This window comes from Phyllostomus hastatus, unplaced genomic scaffold (assembly GCF_019186645.2).
Source record: "Phyllostomus hastatus isolate PE091 unplaced genomic scaffold, TTU_PhHast_1.1 phas_contig_98, whole genome shotgun sequence".
In the NCBI taxonomy this organism is placed as follows: domain Eukaryota; kingdom Metazoa; phylum Chordata; class Mammalia; order Chiroptera; family Phyllostomidae; genus Phyllostomus; species Phyllostomus hastatus.
Genome location: NW_025333999.1, coordinates 207,792 through 225,115, shown reverse-complemented (window position 1 = coordinate 225,115; position 17,324 = coordinate 207,792). Strand labels below are relative to the sequence as shown.

Sequence of the window (17,324 nt, the reverse complement as noted above, 5' to 3'; positions counted from 1 at the left end):
TAGCCCTCCAGTGACCAGCGGCTCTCTCGTAGGTCTGGTACATGGATGGTTATTACAAGGGCCGGCGTGTCCTGGAGTTCCGCACTCTGGGAGACTTCATCAAAGGCCAGAACTTTATCCAGCATCTGCTGCCCCAGCCGTGGGCAGGCACAGGCCATGTGGTGTACAATGGCTCCCTGTTCTACAACAAGTACCAGAGCAACGTGGTGGTCAAGTACCACTTCCGCTCCCGCTCCGTGCTGGTGCAGAGGAGCCTTCCGGGAGCCGGTTACAACAACACCTTCCCCTACTCTTGGGGTGGCTTCTCCGACATGGACTTCATGGTGGACGAGAGCGGGCTCTGGGCCGTGTACACCACCAACCAGAATGCAGGCAACATCGTGGTCAGCCGGCTGGACCCACACACCCTGGAGGTCATGCGGTCCTGGGACACCGGCTACCCCAAGCGCAGTGCTGGGGAGGCCTTCATGATCTGTGGTGTGCTCTACGTGACCAACTCCCACCTGGCCGGGGCCAAGGTCTATTTTGCTTACTTCACCAACACGTCCAGCTACGAGTACACGGACGTGCCCTTCCACAATCAGTACTCCCACATCTCCATGCTGGATTACAACCCCCGGGAGCGGGCCCTCTACACCTGGAACAATGGCCACCAGGTGCTCTACAACGTCACCCTCTTCCATGTCATCAGCACTGCTGGGGACCCCTAGAAGGCCACCAGGGGCCCTTTCTACTCTGCCTGTGTCCCTTCAAGTTGGTCTGTCTGTTGTGCCCTGCCTCCCCTCCTGTCCCTTTATCTCTGTCCCTGCCTTTGGCCCAGTTTTCCTTCTCTGCCTCTGTATTTCTCCCGATGCATTTTCTCTGTGTTGTCTCTTCTCCTTTATTGATCTGATTTTGATACTCCAGTTGTCATTCTGCCTTTTTATTGATGTCACTGTCTCTTTGTTTTTATTGATCTGACTCTCCAGATCATTCCCTGTCCCTGCCTGTCTCTTCCTCATCCCTCCCTCCCCTCCCTCTTTGCTTCCCTCCCACTCCTTCTCCTTCTCTTTGAACCCTCCCTCTCGCCCTCCAAGGAGTTGAGTGCATGGATCTGTTTCTTTTTATTTTTTATTTACACCTTTTTTTCCTGGGTTGCCGGAATAAACGGGACCTTTGACATTTGATGCTTCTGTTGCTCTGTGTGTCCAGAAGGGGCAGAGGAGGCCTGGAGGGTAAGCCCAAGCCCAGAGACCCATCCCTGTTGGACCCTGGTCCCATATGGCAAGCTTTGTGAACCAGGGCAGGCAAGTCCAGCCTGCGGGGCGGCCAGGGTGAGCCCTTTGGAGAAATAGGCAAAATTGTTTCAATCAAAAACAATTTGTTTAAAAGCAGTTTGATCAAAACACCTGAGAATTCTATCACAACAATGAAAACAGGCCTCAAATGAATAGTCTTCGTCATTCATTTTTTCACTCATTGTTCACTCTGGTGCACTGCTGAGCCCTCTGGCAACTTTTTTTTTTTAAAACAATTTGGCCACTTTTAAGAATTTGGGTATGAGTGGATAGGACATGGTCGAATTTTTCCTTTTTCTTCTCTTTTTGCTTTGTAATTTTAAAATCACTTTATTTCATTTGCACCTGTTCTGCATTAATAACAAAAGACTAGAAACAGCCTGCAGGTGCAGTGCGCTTTCCGTTGAATGCGCCCACACCTGGGTCCCATTTACCTAGAAGGGCCTTGGTCAGGCATGAGCCCACCACAGGGACCCCAGCTCTTGAAGGGGAAGGACAGCAAAGCTAGGAAGTATCTGAGACAGGAAGGGGTGTGAGAAGGATGACTTCAGGTAGAGACTGAAGTAAGCTGAGGCCAAATCCTCAGGAGCCTGTGGTGATAAGACTAAGGCGGGTGGGTGGCTGTGGGGGTCACAGAAGGAAGGGCAGATGACGTTTTTTCAGCCAGATTGCTAGTAGTCTGGGTGAGACAGTGCAAGGAGAGTGGGGAGAGTGACCTCTGGGGCTGCTGGTTGGGAGCAAGGGCAGTACCGTCCACCACAACATATGGGCCCCACCAAACCCTGAGCAGAAACATTGTGCAGAGACTCACTGGCCCAGACCCCACCCCACCCCACCGAGGCCACAGAGGCTGTGAATGAAACCTGCTCCTCTGGAAGGAACATTCCCCTCCGTGGCTCTAATTAATGGCCTCCCTGATTAAATCATCTTCGGGAACATGGGGGTTGCCTTGTGAAGGAAACCAATGAATAATATATGTGACTGCCTAATGCTCTCACTTAAAACCATTTTTTAAAGAAATCTTCAAGAAAAGCAATTAATTTCCATTTAAATTAACAAGTTGACATAGAAAAAGAATTGATTCCTGGGTAAACACGTTGAGAGGCACTTTGCTCTGTACCTGCTTGAAAAGAAAGGCACACCAGCCCTCTGTTTGGAGGCAAATCTCCAAGCTGAGCACAGGGCGGGGGCGGTGGTGGTGGTTGCCACAGGTAGGGCATTGTTCTCTGATGGCAAATTTTCCCAAAGTAAGGTGGGGACCGAGAGCTGCTGAGCTCAACAATCTTTGTCTAAAACACACACAGACTTGGAGACTCACATGAGGGTGTGGGTGTGTCTGTCACATCTGCACGCCAATCCTCAAATGGATGCCACAGGCACTTGGCATTGTAACCACACCCCCGTCACAAGGCGGGCCTAGTGCTCGCTCCTTACATTGTGGATGTACTTTATGGAAACACAGCTGACCCTTGAACACGGGTTTGAACTGTGCAGGCCTACTTATGGCCGATTTTTTTTTCAATAAATACAGTAAATGTGCTTTCTCTTATGATTCTTAACATTTTCTTTCTAGCTTACTGTAAGAACTCAGTATATAATACGTGTCACACACAATATATGTGTTAATTGACTTTATTATCCATAAGGCTTCTGGTAACAGTAGGTTATAAGTAGTTAAGTTTTGGGGCAATCACAAGTTAAATGTGGATTTTTGGTTGTGTGAGGGCTGATGCCCCTAACACCTGCATTGTTCAAGGGGCAACTGGACAGCCAACCACGCAAAGGCAGGAATACTCCCCCCACCCCCAATGGGCCAGGATCCCACCCCCAAACCGCCAGCATGTTTCAGGCCACCCTCTGCTAGCTCCAACATCCCCTTCTGCGCATGCACCAGGTTGCGTTGGGAAAGCACTGAAGCCCACCTGGTGGCAGTACCTGGGTTACCAGGAGTTGAAGGGACCTGAACTAGCCCTGTCCTGTGGCCACAGAAGCCTGGGCTGGTGCACAGGGAAGAGTGGGGCAGAGTCTGGCTGGGAGGAAAGACTATGCTGTTGCTGACATTCTGAAGGCCCAGGATTTATGGCCCCCTTCCAGGCAGGAGCGGGTGGGGGAACGTGGAGCAGGTGAGGAAAGGCACAGCTACCAAACCGTGAATCAGCCCGACACTGAGTGGGCTCTGGGGGCATGTTTATCTAAGAGCAATGTTTTGTGTTTGTGTTTTGGCTGCTGCACAGCTAGACAAAGGAAGGGGTGGGGGTCCACAGAGGCAGGGGATCAAACCCAGATGGGGGTGGGGCACTCCCAGGGTTGCACTGGACACAACCAGTTACATGGCTACATGCACATGAGAGAGAGAGAGTGAAAGCGAGACAGACAGACAGATGCCCGAAGTGACAGGAGTACCATAAAGACCATTTTCCTGCCAGCCAGAACAGGAAAATACACAACCTTCTCTCTGGCAGCCTCTTAGCCACCCGGGAGCCCAGGGACACTTTCTCTGCGTCTTTGGTGTTGAAAGTGAGGCACAGGCCCATTCTTCAGCAGCCCCTCCACCCTGAAGCACAACTCCACAAACTCTGCTGTCCTGCACCACCCCCCACCCTCGCCCAGTACTCATTTCTGATCCTTCCCAGAGGCACTATTGGGCCAGGACGGGTGCCACTGCTCCCCCAACCCCACAGAGCTGTTGGTGCAAAGGGTGGGGCTGCTCACTGCCTGCCCCATGGTCCCCACAGGCGGTGGAAGATTCTGCCAGGAGGTGCAGCCTCCGAGCCAGCTCCCTTGGCTGCCAGAGCTGAAATTCATTAAACCTTTCTAATGACCACCGCTCCAGCAGGCGGCAGGCAGAGTGACTGCTCCAGAAACCTGCCAGATTGGAGTCCACTTAGGTGACTGTTTGTGACTCAGGTCATTATATTACAGATTTAGCCCTGTGGGCTTCCTTTGGGATCAACCCAGCAAGGCTTTAATTTGCTCAGGTCCCCAAGCCCTGGTACCCTGCCACCCCCATGCTGTGGCTGGTCCCCATGAAGAAGGGGTGGCCAGAGTGGGCACAACCACCTAACAGACCCATAAATCATGAGAATGAACTCAGAGCCCCAGCTCAGGCGCTGGTACAGGGGCAACTGTGAGTATGGGATGGACAGCAGGAGGGTCATGCCCACCATGCCCCACCTCTCGTTTGCCACAGGATTCCCCTCTGCTCAAGGACAGCCCCTCCCCCGATGTTTCAGCACACGCCTTCCCCAGCATCTGCAGAGATGGCAGGACCCAGGTACCACCTGCCAGAAGAGCCTGTGGTGTGACAGGAATGTAGGCATCATTCATTCTGTGTGGCCCATGTGTGGAGGGGTGGGGGTGGGGGTGTGTGCGGAAAGCATGCCCAAATCTGGCTTTCCAAGAATCCCCCAAAGATCGTCAGCTCCACCTGACCTGCTGAATCCAGAGCTATGCGGTCAAGGCAGGGTCCTTGCATTCTACCACACCCAGGCTTGAGGACGGCTGGCACTGAGTGGCACCCCGCTTTCCTGAAGTCTGGGTGCTGGGATGAACTCCTGGAGGGCATCCTCATGCCTGGGACGTGGAGAAACTTCTGAGGGAGCAAGTGCAGCTGGACATTTGGACACCAGGGGGGGGCGGGAAAGGCCTAGGTCCCCAACAGTGCCCCCAGCACCTCAGCAGGGAGGAAATGAGACACAGGACGGCAGAGCAGCGGTTCCAGGTTTAATGGAGGGTGTGGAGGGTGCTGCACTGCTGCTTGGCGGGCCCCAGGCAGTGGCAGCCCAAGCCCCGGGCAGAGCATTTGCTTTTTGCAATTTAATAGAGGAACATGGCATAGCCAGAAACAAAGTGAGGCCCTCCTACCCCGATCTGGGACCTGGGGGTCAAGGGACAGCTCAGCTGACAGGGCCTTCCCTTTGGGACAGGCAACCCTCACCCCCTTGGTCTGAGAGCTCTGGGAGCCCACCCATACTGCTGCCCTTCAGAAGTCAGTTCCTGAAGAGGAGGGAATCTGGCAGGGATAGCCCCAACCTGGGGCAGACAGGGAGCTCTGAATGGTGCAGAGCCCCTCTCCTAGCCATTTTGGGAACAATAAATACTGTGTGACATCAGCAGGGAGGGGCGCCCATGCTCGGCTGGCGGCAGTAAGCAGGGTCTGCGGGCCCAGCCACCCCGCCCCCGGCCCATCCCACAGGCCAGGCCTGGGCCACCTGCTCCCTCACTCCGTGCGCAGGATGATGTGGATGCCAGAATCCGTGAACACGGGCCCGCTCATCTCCCCCGTCCGGAGTGCAAAGGAGGCATCTTCAAATGGCTTTTGCATCTGACCTGGGGAAGCGTAAGGGATGATGTTCCGGGAGGCAGGGACGGGTGGGGGTGGGGAGGTGAGCGGTCAAGACCTGGCAAAAGCTAGGACTAGGCAGGGCAGCCAGATGGGGCTCCCACCTGCGCCCTGCCTTGCACTCATCTGTCACTAGGTTTATGGCCCTGTTACAGTGCTGAGCAGCCCAGCTGGAGGTGGCAGGGCCATTAAGGAGGCCCCAGGAAGCCTGAGGACAGCATGAGGGATGTCAGGCAGAGCTCCTGGCGCTGCTGTGTGCTTAGAAATGCATTTTAGTGATGAATTTGTCTCCCTGGGCTCCGTTCCCAGCCCCTGCCACGTTGTGTCTCGTCTGCCTCCTGGGGTGGGCAGCAGCTCCTTGTTGTCCCCACACCCCTCACCCCACCCTGGGTATCTCAGGGACGGAAAGGAGGACAAAAAGAAGGGGGTGGTGACCTGGTCCCCTCTGCTCTTCCCTTCCCACTGTCCCAGACATATAGACCTAAACTCAGGGTTGCTGATCTGACCAACCCATCCTCCTCTCACTTCTGGCTCCCCACCAGTAAGGGCGGGGTGGAGAATTCCGGGAGACTACCTGGGGCTCTTAGGGAACCCTGCCTTATACCTCCAATAGGGGGAGAGGCTAATGGCAGTGTGGTGGGTCTGTGATGGGGAAAAATGTGCGAAGAAACACACAAAGTGACTCCCCAACCCAGGATGGAATGACATGGGGAAAAGGCTCCAACAGTCACCCCTGTCCCCCACCAGCAAGGCAGCCTCTGAAGCCTGAGGGAGGGACTGTGCTGCCACCTGGTGGACCCCAAAGGCCTGTGTGGCAGGGGCCATGCCATCCATCCTCCACAGGCCAGGTGGTGCCCATTATTTGCGCACCTCTGCTGAAGGCACCCAGGTCTCCCCTGGCCTTGGCTGAGCTGCAGTCACTGAACTGTGAAGCCAGAGATTCAAAGTCCTCTTCTCCCGACTTGATCTTCTGGATGTAGCCTGTGGACACACACGACATGAGGCACACAGGAGACCTCCAAGTCAGCAGCAGGACAGACAGGGCAGAGGGCTCCAGGTGGACGGTGGCACATCACTCAGGATGGAACTGTGCAACCTCCGCTCTACTGTGCTCGTGTACCCATACACACACACACACACACACACACACACGGGTGAATACTCTTGCCACCCCCACATGCTAACACATACACAAATGCCTTCTCCCTGCACATGTGTGCCGAGTCATGCCTGGAGTCCCAGGTGTCCCTGAAGTGGTGCCTTCCACGTACATGTGCACTGAGACCCTGCAGTAACCTCAACAGCCATGCCAGTTTCACACCCCACTCCTAACTCCCGCTCCCCCCATCACTCCACCCAAATATAACATGAACCTAGCATGGTCCCCTCCTGCCTCCCACACACTCTGAGAAAAGCTAACTCCAGGCCCCATAGGGGAGAACAGCAGGAAACCAGGCAGAGAAAGAGGGCTGCTGGAGACTAGGGTCCTCTGAGAGTCTCCAGGACTGTGGTGGGAAACTTTCCTAGAATCGTCTAGAAGGGAAGGAGGCCAGAGTGTGAGCCCACCTCTCCCAGAGAAGCCAGCTGAGTCCTCAGCCCCTGGGTGGCCCACTGGGGCATTGTGAAGAGACCCCAGGAAAGGACATGTGTCATTCCCATGGACTATGGACTACGGCCCCAGAGGCAGCTGACAAGGCTATTTTCCCAGCTGCCCTAACAGGGTGTGTTGGCAGAGCACCATATTCTCAGTGTGGCCCAAACTGTCCCCACTAGGTACCAATTTCCTCTGGATGGAGAGGGAGGCTGGGGAGTAGAGGGGGACAGGGGAAGTAACAAGCATCACTGTCTTTCCTTTGGGTTCAGAGCACAGGGGACCCTGTGTGCGCAGGTAGAAAGGAGCCACCAGCTGCTCTTTTGAGTCCAAGCAGGAGCCCTTGGTGCTGGAACCCATCCCTCCCTCCCTGAAATGCCTTGGTCCTGCTCTGGCCAGCTGTCCTGGCACGTGAATGAGTGCCCCTGCAGGTATCCTCCCTGTGCCCACAGGCTCAGCCACAGGGGGGGTCCCACAACATCTGGCCCCAGACCTTCATTCCACTTGGGCCTGCGTGGCCTTCATGACCACCCCTCTCCCAGGGCCACATGCCCACTTGGCTTAGCAATGGGACACCAGCACATCGGATGGGAGGGTCACCCTGCCACACCTGCCAGGGTTTCTGCACACCACTGTGATGCTCTGACCACTGCTCCTGTCAGATCCCAACAGGGCTGTGACACACCTGTCTGGTACCTGTATGAGTTGCACAGGAACACTGTGGATTCATCTACCTGGTACTCTGAGGCTCAGACACCCAACCAGGGTCACCTGCCTGATGCTGGGCTGCAAACCTCGCCAGGACCATCAGCCTCAGTTTCCTGTTTGACCTCAAGGTCACTGTCACCCATCTGCCAGAGACCAGTTAAAATGGCATGACTGACTATGTTGCCATCACCTATTCACCGCACATCACAGCAACTGCACGCAGTGTCCTGGTATCTGATCTGTTTGGTACTCCCATAAACGTGCTCGTCACCTGTTTTCCCCATGTCCGACACAGGGGTCTGTTCTTGGCCACAAGATGCAAGGGAATCTTTGGATCCCTGTGTCCCCTCAGTTCAGGCTTACATCCCCCCCCGCCCCCGACTTGCCCTGCTTCTCTCGCCCATCTACCTGCCACCTTGGTGCCCATAACGCCACCCTTAGGTATCTCTTCCCGCCTGAAGCTCACCTGCTCTCTTCTGGTCTCACCCAGGAGGCTTCCTTAAGACCAGGCTGTGTGAGGTGCCTCCCTGGGTCTGCACTCAACACCATCCTGTTTGTGTGCCTGTAACCTGCCTCACACTGGGAGGACAGGGCCTGGGTCGGCCTTGCTCACTGCTCTGTCCCCAGTACCCAGAGCTGCACACAGAACAGGTGTTCACTTATATTGAAGGAATTCATGAATAAATGAGACAGAAACAGGCCATGGGGAAGGAAAGAGCTTCTTCCACTGGGCTCTGTAGGCAGAAGTGCTGAAATCTTATACTTTTTCTGTGAGCTTCAGGCCCAAACGCTAAAGAGGTGGCAAGAAAGGAAGTACAAACCAGAGCTGCCTGGCCTTTCCCCAGCAATGTCCTGGCCTCCCCTCCCTGTGTGTCACCGAAATAGTGCTCATCCAACCCTTGTCCAACAGAGCTCCAGCTGGGGCACTGAGAGCTAGCTAGACCAGGAGGGCCTCTCGGGGAGCTCCCAGTCTGGGGTAGGCACCTTCCCCCCACTGTGGGGAGTTCAGGAGCCCCAACAGAATGGCATCTGCTCCTGCTGGCAGATCATAGCATATCCCAGAGGCCGAGGAGGGTGGACTTTGAACTTTAACTGCTGTGTTCAGATCCCAGCTTTACTGTTCCTGAGCTGTGACCCTGGTGGGTGACTTTTCCACTTGGAGCCTCACTTGCCTGACCTGTAAAATGGGCTAATCAGCAGCTCCCACCTTCAAGAGCTGTTAGGAGTAAAGAAGTTACTGCTGGAGCAGGACTTGGACCAGAGCAAGCCCTTGACAGCTGTCAGCCCCCATAATACAGACTGAATTGTGTGCCCCTAATTCGTATTGAAGCCCTAAACTCTCAATGTGACTGTATGTGGAGATGGGCCTTTACAGAGGTAATTAAGGTTAAAGGAGGTCATGAGGGTGGGGCCTTGATCCAAACATTAGTGTTCTCGTAAGAGATACCAGTGAGCTCCAGCTTTCTCCCCCCCTCCGCCGGGGGCACGCACAAAGGCCCTGTGGCGACACATCAGTGGGCAGCTGTCCATAAACCTGAAGAGAGCCCTCACCAGAACAGTCAGTCAGAGCCTTGATCTTGAATTTCCAGCCTCTGGAACTGTGAGAAATAAATCCCCATTGCCTAAGTCCCCCAGGCTTTGGTATTCTGTTATGGCAGCCCAAGCCAACACAGCAAAATTACCTAAGGGGAAGTGATGAACAAATGGGGTGGTCTCTGACCTTAAAAAGGTCTGGAGACAAACAAGGGAAGAAACCATGACAGGAAAAAGGTGACAAGTTGAGTTGTCATCCCAGAAGACCCAAGATCCAGCAGGAAGGGCCTAGAGAGACCACAGACCCAGCAGGCTGGAAGGGAGTCACTGACCTAGGGTGGGGGACTTGACCAAAGGCACACACTGACCCTTGATCCTGGGTGTAAGTGTATTTGGGGGGGGACTGTTGTTCACACCAAGGCCTCCCTGAAGCCCTAAGCCATGGGAATACGGGGGCAGAGGGATGGAGAGCAGGTGGGGAGGGCTTCTCCATGGCCTGGCCTCCTTAGACAAGGACTCCGGCAACTCCAGGCAGCCAGTTCTTGGATCTCTGATAGCCCCTGGCCACAGCCCAGCAGCTGCAGAGGAGCCAACGCTGAGAAAAGGAGCATCAGCAGAAAACTTGGATGTGCTGGTTCTCACTGCAGGCAGCCTGTCCCTTGGGGCAACAGGGAGCACAGGCTCTAAATGGATTCTGATGGGACTCCAGATCAGGCTGCCAGCTACAGATCGTGCTGCCCCAATCCTCATCTCCTGATCACCTGGAACGAGCCATGACAGGGGGAACATTCACTTTCAGGGGAGAAAATAGGAGGCCCAAACGCCCCAAACTTGCTGACATGGCACCACAGCCTGCATCTCACTGCTCCCTCCTGACAACCCTGAAGGAGGCCTGGCCCAGCCCCATCTCAGTGTCTCGGGACACTAAGGCCAAAAGAGGGAGATTACTGCCCAAGGTCATCAGAGGGTCTGCATGCAGAGCCCACTGGCGTCCTGCATCCTTGCCCAGAGCTCTTCCCATCAGCCTTGGGGAAGCAGCAGGGGCTGCCTGTGAACAAAGGCCTTGCTTGACCTTGGCCCCCTACCACACACGCCTAAATGACTGAGGTCAAGGCTCCATCACGTAGAAAGTGAGTGCCAGACACAGCCCATTGCTCTACTAAGCACTCCTAGGATTTTCATGGCCATCTTGTCCCCGTTTTACAGAAAAGGAAACTGAGGTTCTGAGGATGAAGGCATTTGCTTAAGGCCACATAGCTGGCACTAGTGTCCATCTCTGCGTGACTATAGGGCGGGCCACACTGGTTCCAACCTTACCCCATCCCTTCTGGATTCTGCCTCCTAAATCTCTCTGGAATCTGTTCCACCCCTCCCACCCACCTCCAAGTTCAGGTCACATCATCTCTAGCTCTAATTCCTCCCATAGCTTCTACCAGGCCCTCCAGCACAGGCAGGCATGCCCTATCTTCTCTAACCCTAGTCTCCATCCACTTAAAGTTAGGCCTCAGGGCCCTGCTGCTTACTGGGAGCACCCCCACCCCAGGTAACCCTCCCCAAGATCCAAGCTGACCTCAGCCTCTCAGGCCCCCACTGCAGTGTCAGCCCCACCAGGCACTCACCTGTCCATCCTAGAGATGGGCGGAGGCATCCTCATTGCCACTCCCAGGCAGTTCCCACAGCCCATTTTCCTTCCAAGACATGATGAGATCGCACTGTGTCCACCTGCCTTAGCTTCCTGACATCTCTTGCCAGGACTGCCTTTGGTCTGGCTGATGTGCTGAACCCAAGCCCTCTCCCAGTTGCCTTCCCACGTTCTCTTCCTCTGGCTCCTCGGACTGAGTCAGTCCCTCCCCAGACTGCTCCTCTTCCCAAGTCCCCTCTACTAGTAGTGGCACCTCTTGCTACTCACTCTCAAATGCCTGTTACCTCTTGCTTAATTTCATGTATTCCAGAAGCCTTGGAATGGGGACCATTTGAGCTGGAGGACCCAAGACATCACCTCAAGATTCTCTCTGGGCTTTCCCCACCTACTTCCTCCTTTTCCCCTGGGGCAAACAACCCCCCATCCCCACTTTCCCTCTTCTCCAACACTCACAGTTGGTCCCAGCCAGCCTGGGGACCCTCCAGCTTCCCTGGCCCTCCATCCTCGAGCCACACAGTTCTGAAACACACCACTGCAGGGTCCTTCTCTGGGTCACACTTAGCCATGTGTTTCCTGCTATCACCAGGAAAGGCCCCAATTCTTTGCCTCACTCTTGGCACTCCTCTGCCTGGATGGGACCTGCCCTGGAAGGACCTAGTCCCTTTTCAGTCCCCTGCACAGCTTGGTGCCAGGCCTTTATTTCTGTCATCGCCTCTGCCAATAATCCTTCCCACTTCCTATTGGTTCATGAAACAGTGCTGTGAGTACTAACATAGCCAGGCTGTGTGTTGGGCGGTGGAAGTACAGTGGGGAGACAGATCCAGTCCCTGCCCTCACAAAGCTCAGGAGGCAAGATTTTTAATCTGCCTTTAAGATTGTGTGCAAAGAAAAAGAAAAAAAAATTCAAAATGATGCCAACAAGCTAAAAGAAAACAGTGTCAGCTGGGTTTCAAACTAATGTGTATCACAGAACACAGATGCACTTGCTCAAAAAGGTTCTGTGCAAGAATTCAGATGCTCTCTACAATGCTAGGAGGTATGAGCCTGCAGGTGCCATTAATCATTCCAGACACCATATGGGTGTGTGTGCAAGTATAAGAACTATCCTACAGGCCAGGTACTGGACCAAGTGATATGATGGTTAAACAACAGCTGATACTGATGGAGTGTGTACTCTTAGCCAGGCCTGTGCTAATAACAAGCATAATCACAGTTAGCAATTTTACTAGCTGGCAGGTGCTATTACTCCTGCTTTACTGTATTAGGTTGGAGTCCCCACAATTTCCCTATGGGTGGATTCTGTTAGCAGCATATTAACTTTAGAGGTGAAAGAGACTGAGGCTTGGAGATGTTAAGTAATTTGATTAAGGTCACACAGCCAGGACCTGGCAGTCAGATAGGAATTCAGGCTGTCTGGGCATGGGTGAAGGACCAGTTATGTGAGGTAGCAGTGGCCAGGGAGAGGTCTGGGGTCTCTGGTGGGAGAGGCTCAGTGGATGATGAAATCACAATGGAGGTGCAGACCAGCACTGTCCAACATAACTTCTTGCATGGACGTAAGTATTTTATATCTGTGCTGTCCAAGATGGCAGCCACTAACCACATGTGGCTAGTAAACACCTTAAGTGCGGCCAGCACTATTACAGAAACAATCCTTATACCCTGGCTAGTGTGGCTCAGTGGAGTGAGCACCAGCCTGTGAACCAAAGGGTCACTGGTTTGATTCCTAGTCAGGGCACATGTCTGGGTTGTGGGTCATGTCCCTAGTATGGGGTGTGTGAGAGGCAACCCCCATCCCTTCCTCTCCTTCTCCTTCCCTTCTCCTCTCTAAAAAGAAATAAAATCTTAAAAAAGAAGTAATCTTTAATACTCTTAATTTTAATTAATTCAAATGGATATAGCTACATGTAGGTAGTAGCAGCCACACTGGACAGCTCTAGATCAGGGTTCTCCCAACAACCGCCCACAGGCCAAAGCCTGCTATTTTTGTAAAGAGAATTTTACTGGTATTATAGCCACGCCCATTTGTTTACTTTTTGTCTGCGGCTGCTATCATGTTACAAAGCAGAGCTTACAGAGACTGTATGGCTGGCAAAACCTAAACTATTTACCATTGGGCCTTGTAAGAAAAAGTCTGCCAGCCACTGCTCTACCAAAGAACAGCCTCCTCTCCCTGGGCAGAATAAACTTACAAACTGCTGGCCAGCCATGTACTGTTGTACCTTTCCAGCCTCTTGTATGCGCTGCAGAACCCTGCCTAATATTATCAACAACCATTCCCACTGACTGAGGGCCCACTGTGTACCACCCACTGTCTTATCCCACTGGGTTTTCACAACAAGCTTCAGATGCAGGTATACGACAATGTCCATTTTATAGACGTGAAAAGTGAGTCTCAGGGAGGTGATTCCGGTCCCCCAAGGTCATAGAGCTTATGGGGGCATAGCTACTACCTGAACCCAGGCCTGCCAGCCCCCAAGGCTAGGTCCTCCCACTCCTACAGATGGAAAGAAAAAGAAGAGGTGGCTGCGTGGGCCAGGCTCATGTCATGTACAGGCACTTCCATGTTGGCCAATGCCACACCTGACAGCTGAGCAAGCGGGGGTGGAGGGTTTGGTGTGATTTCAACAAGGCTTGCTCTGGCCCCCTGGGGGAGAGAAGCCCCCCTCCCCCCAGACCCTGTGTCCAGCCCTGCTCACTGTTGATCAGCTCCAGGGCCTCCTCCTTGGTCCGAGTGATCTTCTCTTGCCTCCAAGATGAAGGCCGCCGTGACTGGCTGTGCTTGACCAGCAGGTGTGAGCAGCGGACCCTGGTGGGTTCCCCCTGTCCATTTTTGCCGCTGCCACTGCTGTTGCCACTTGGCCGCTCCCACTGGCTGGCATTAGTGATGTGATTGAAGTAGTACACCCGGCCTGGAGGGACAGGAGGTGGGAAACTCAGCTAGGCCTGCTCATAGGATGCCACCCTGAAGTCAGAAGAAGGGACTGGCCTATGAGACACCATCATTCAGCAAATCCACTGTGTGTCCACCATGTGCCACAGGCCCTTAGGGAGCTACCATTCTAGGTGGGGGCAGATCGGCACCAGTCAAGCAAATAAGACATGGTAAGTTCAGTCATTGATACCTTTGAATAACCCAGGGTGACAAGGGAAGCAGCCAAGGTCGGGGAGATGAAGTGGTTCAAAGCATGCACTCAGCAGCCAGACCACCTATGCAAATCTGGCTCTGCCCCTCACTCACTGCATGACCTACCTTCCCCAGGCCTCCATTTTCTCACCTGTAAAATGGAAACAACAGTACCTGCCTGTAGGGTTGTTGTAAGGACTAAATAAATTCATTATCTCTAAAGTGCTTAGCACAGCTCCCGACACATATTAAGAGTGTGATAGCTATTACTATTGCTATTTTATAGACAAAAAAACTAGGTAATGTTTCCTGAGTGCTTACTGTGCCCCAGGCACATTATGCCAAGAGGGAGGAACTGTACCCAGATGTCACACACCAAAGCTCTGCTCTTTCCCCTACAGTGTACTGTGCCGAACAAAGTGGGCCCAGCACTACCGGGGGTCAGATGTTACCCAGGGACTGAGGAGCATGGAGTGAACACTGCACACAACTTGAAGTGGAAGGGACCCAGTAGAAAAGGGGTGTCATCCCAGGGACCCAGAGTTTGCCTGGGTTATATGGAGGACTTGTGGCCAGCACTGGTGAAGGGCTAGGTGCCACCCCTGAGGATTGTCAGGGTCAAGCCACACAGAAATGGCAGGACTGGGGGTCCAGAGTTGAGCCCCCAGGTTCAGATTTATGGCACAGGTCATAGTCACAGGCCAGGGCTAGAGTAAGGTGAGCAAGAGCTGAGCCACTGATGGTCTCTAAAACCTTAGCAATGGACTCTAACTCCCTGAAAAGTGGTGGTGAAGAGGTAAGGCCACCAAACTTCCTGGGGTTAATGTGGAGCGTGGATGAGGATGTACACAAAGTGCTCACCAGAGGGCTTGGCATTCAATAAGCCAGAGTTATTACTGCGACTATGATTACTGTGGACAATGGAGTAATTTGCAGGAACTGCTCCTCTGCAGTTTGCAGTGACAAGGGCATGGGGCTCTGGAGTCAAAATAACTGGGTTTTAACAGAGTCCTAAGCCCCCCACCCCCTCAAATGAATGACCTTAGGCAAGTTCCTTACATTTTCTGGCCTCAGTTTCCTCACCTGCAAAATGGAAATAATGGCAACTGACTTCCCAAAGTTGTGGCCATTCAGAGAGAAGAAACTTAAAACGTTTGGCATAATGATTGGTGCTGATAAAAGTGCCCTGCTGTCGATATAATTATTGTAGATTAGCCTTAAACTGGACCGAAGAACAGGAGCCCTCGTCAGGCAGAAAATAACCATAGGTTCAGGATTAGGGATAGGTGGCAGGCGTGGTAGCAGGGTTAGGTTGTGCATCCGAGGCCCGGCAACACCTTGGAGCCACGCCCTGAGCATGAGCTTGGGGTATCCTCTCACAGGGATCATTCCCAGGGCCCAAAGGGGTGCAGAGACATTCCCTAGCGACATCAGGTGCTTTAGGCCGAAAGATGTCAGCCAGATTCGCAGGGCCAAGGCCATCGCTGGGAGAGACGCCACGGGATCACCACCCCGCCCCAGCCGCCCGCCCCCCCCCCCCGCCGCCAGCACGCTGGGCCTCGCCGGCCCGGTCCCTGCCTCAGTTTTCTTCGGCTTCCCAACTCCAGAGGCTCGAGCCTCCACAGGACCGGCCGGAGCCGTTACCCGGGTCAACGCGGAGGAGCCAAGACCCCACGGGAGTCGGACGGCTGCGCCGTGCCCGAGGGGCAAGCTCGAGTCTTGCTTCCGCAGGCCCGCGCGGCCCCGCCCTAGCCCCGACCCCCGCGGCACCTGAGCTGCGGCTCATGCGCTTCTCCCAGCCGAGCGGCAGCTTCTCTTCGTCCGCCATCTTCCCTCTTGCTGCAGCGCCTGCTCCGCCCCCGCCGCACCGCCTCTACTACCTGTGCCCGCCCACCACCGCCGCCTATTGGCTAGTAGTGCTTAGAACAGAAGCCTGGTAACGACATTTATTGGGAACCTTAACTGGGTTTCTTGCTTTTATTGGGCAGAAGCGAGAGTAGGCGTATCCCCGCCTTTTTTTTTTTAATCTGAGCCACGCCTTCCCCCTTTCTTCGGCCCTTTTAGTGGTGAGGAAGGAATACACTCCCACCTTCTCAAGGCCCTTTGGCAAGCTTCGGAGAAGTCTCGACCCCTTTCTACGCGTCCTTAGGCACAGAACCCATCCGATTGGCTATTGCAGCAGCAATTCCCTTTTTCCTAAACCATTTCCGGACGTCCGCAGACCCCCAAGCGGAAGTGTATGGCTGGTGTAGAGGTAACGGCAAGTCGATGGGGTAGTTGGAAATGCGGTACTGCCTTTGCTGTTGCCGTAGCAACGCAGTTGCCTTGGTGACGAGCAGCTGATAACCAGAAACCTGAATTTGGCTGCTCCTTCCTCCCTCTTCCCACCTCTTTCCTCTAGTTTCCTCTCAGGTTATCCCACCCCCCTTTTATATTTTGTGCAAAGCTAACCCTTTCCCTATGCCACCGACCCAGACACTTTGGTATTTTGGAACCTAATCACTTCACTATTTTTCGCTCACACTGACTTTTGCCTCCAACCTGATGACTTGTGGTTGTTGGCACTGCCACTCAGATGGGGACATGGGAGGAAGCGCAGGTGGGAGGAGGAGGATGAATTCAATTTGAGTCAATTTAAAATGGAGTCTGCAGCGCCCATGGGATACTGAGGAGGTGGTTGGGGACCCAGGGATGGAGATATATATGGAAGTTAGACATTAATGGGGAAGAGTTCAAATACAGTTCATCTATAGCATGGACTCTCATGTCACCTTTAAAAAGAATGCGGCACAGTGACATGAAAAACAGGGAAACTTGTTCACAAGAAGGTAGAGACAGGATGCAGTAGAAGGTTAACAGCGCTCAAGAGCCAGATTGCTTGAGTTCAAGCCTGGCTCCACCATTTGCTATGACCTTGAACAAATCACTTACTTAACCTCTGCATTTCAGCTTTCCCATCTATGAAATGAGGATAAGAAATAAAATATATTTCATACATACCTTTGATGTAAAGATTAAATGAGTTAATTTATAACACTCAAAACAGTGCCTGGCCTATACATAGCAAGGCTGTATTTGCTGGGTGGAAAAAAGCAAATCATAGT

General features: G+C 53.5%; 2 protein-coding genes across 4 annotated transcripts in view; one reads left to right on the top strand and one right to left on the bottom strand.

Moving 5' to 3' along the window:
* Positions 1–2,768, top strand: part of OLFM2 (olfactomedin 2) — a 69,176-nt gene extending 66,408 nt beyond the window's left edge. For all 3 annotated transcript variants that reach the window (XM_045853183.1, XM_045853184.1, XM_045853182.1), the window contains exon 6: positions 33–2,768. In XM_045853183.1, the coding sequence (XP_045709139.1) occupies positions 33–710 (678 nt within the window). In that variant the 3' untranslated portion in view covers positions 711–2,768. The remainder of the gene's footprint in view (positions 1–32) is intronic.
* Positions 2,769–4,987: 2,219 nt separating this feature from the next.
* Positions 4,988–16,075, bottom strand: PIN1 (peptidylprolyl cis/trans isomerase, NIMA-interacting 1). The gene is made up of 4 exons (XM_045853392.1): positions 15,991–16,075; positions 13,793–14,005; positions 6,490–6,600; positions 4,988–5,606 (listed from the first exon to the last, which is right to left on the bottom strand). The coding sequence occupies exons 1-4, from the start codon at positions 16,046–16,048 to the stop codon at positions 5,497–5,499; spliced, it is 492 nt and encodes a 163-aa protein (XP_045709348.1). The 5' UTR covers positions 16,049–16,075; the 3' UTR covers positions 4,988–5,496.
* Positions 16,076–17,324: the final 1,249 nt, after the last annotated feature.

Coding starts and splice junctions, on each gene's coding strand:
- PIN1 (XM_045853392.1), bottom strand. CDS start 16,048: ATGGCGGACGAAGAGAAGCTGCCGCTCGGCTGGGAGAAGCGCATGAGC. Junction 14,006..15,990: donor GCGCATGAGCCGCAGCTCAG/GTGCCGCGGGGG, acceptor CTGTCCCTCCAG/GCCGGGTGTACTACTTCAAT. Junction 5,607..6,489: donor CCTGGGTGCCTTCAGCAGAG/GTGCGCAAATAA, acceptor ACGCTTCCCCAG/GTCAGATGCAAAAGCCATTT.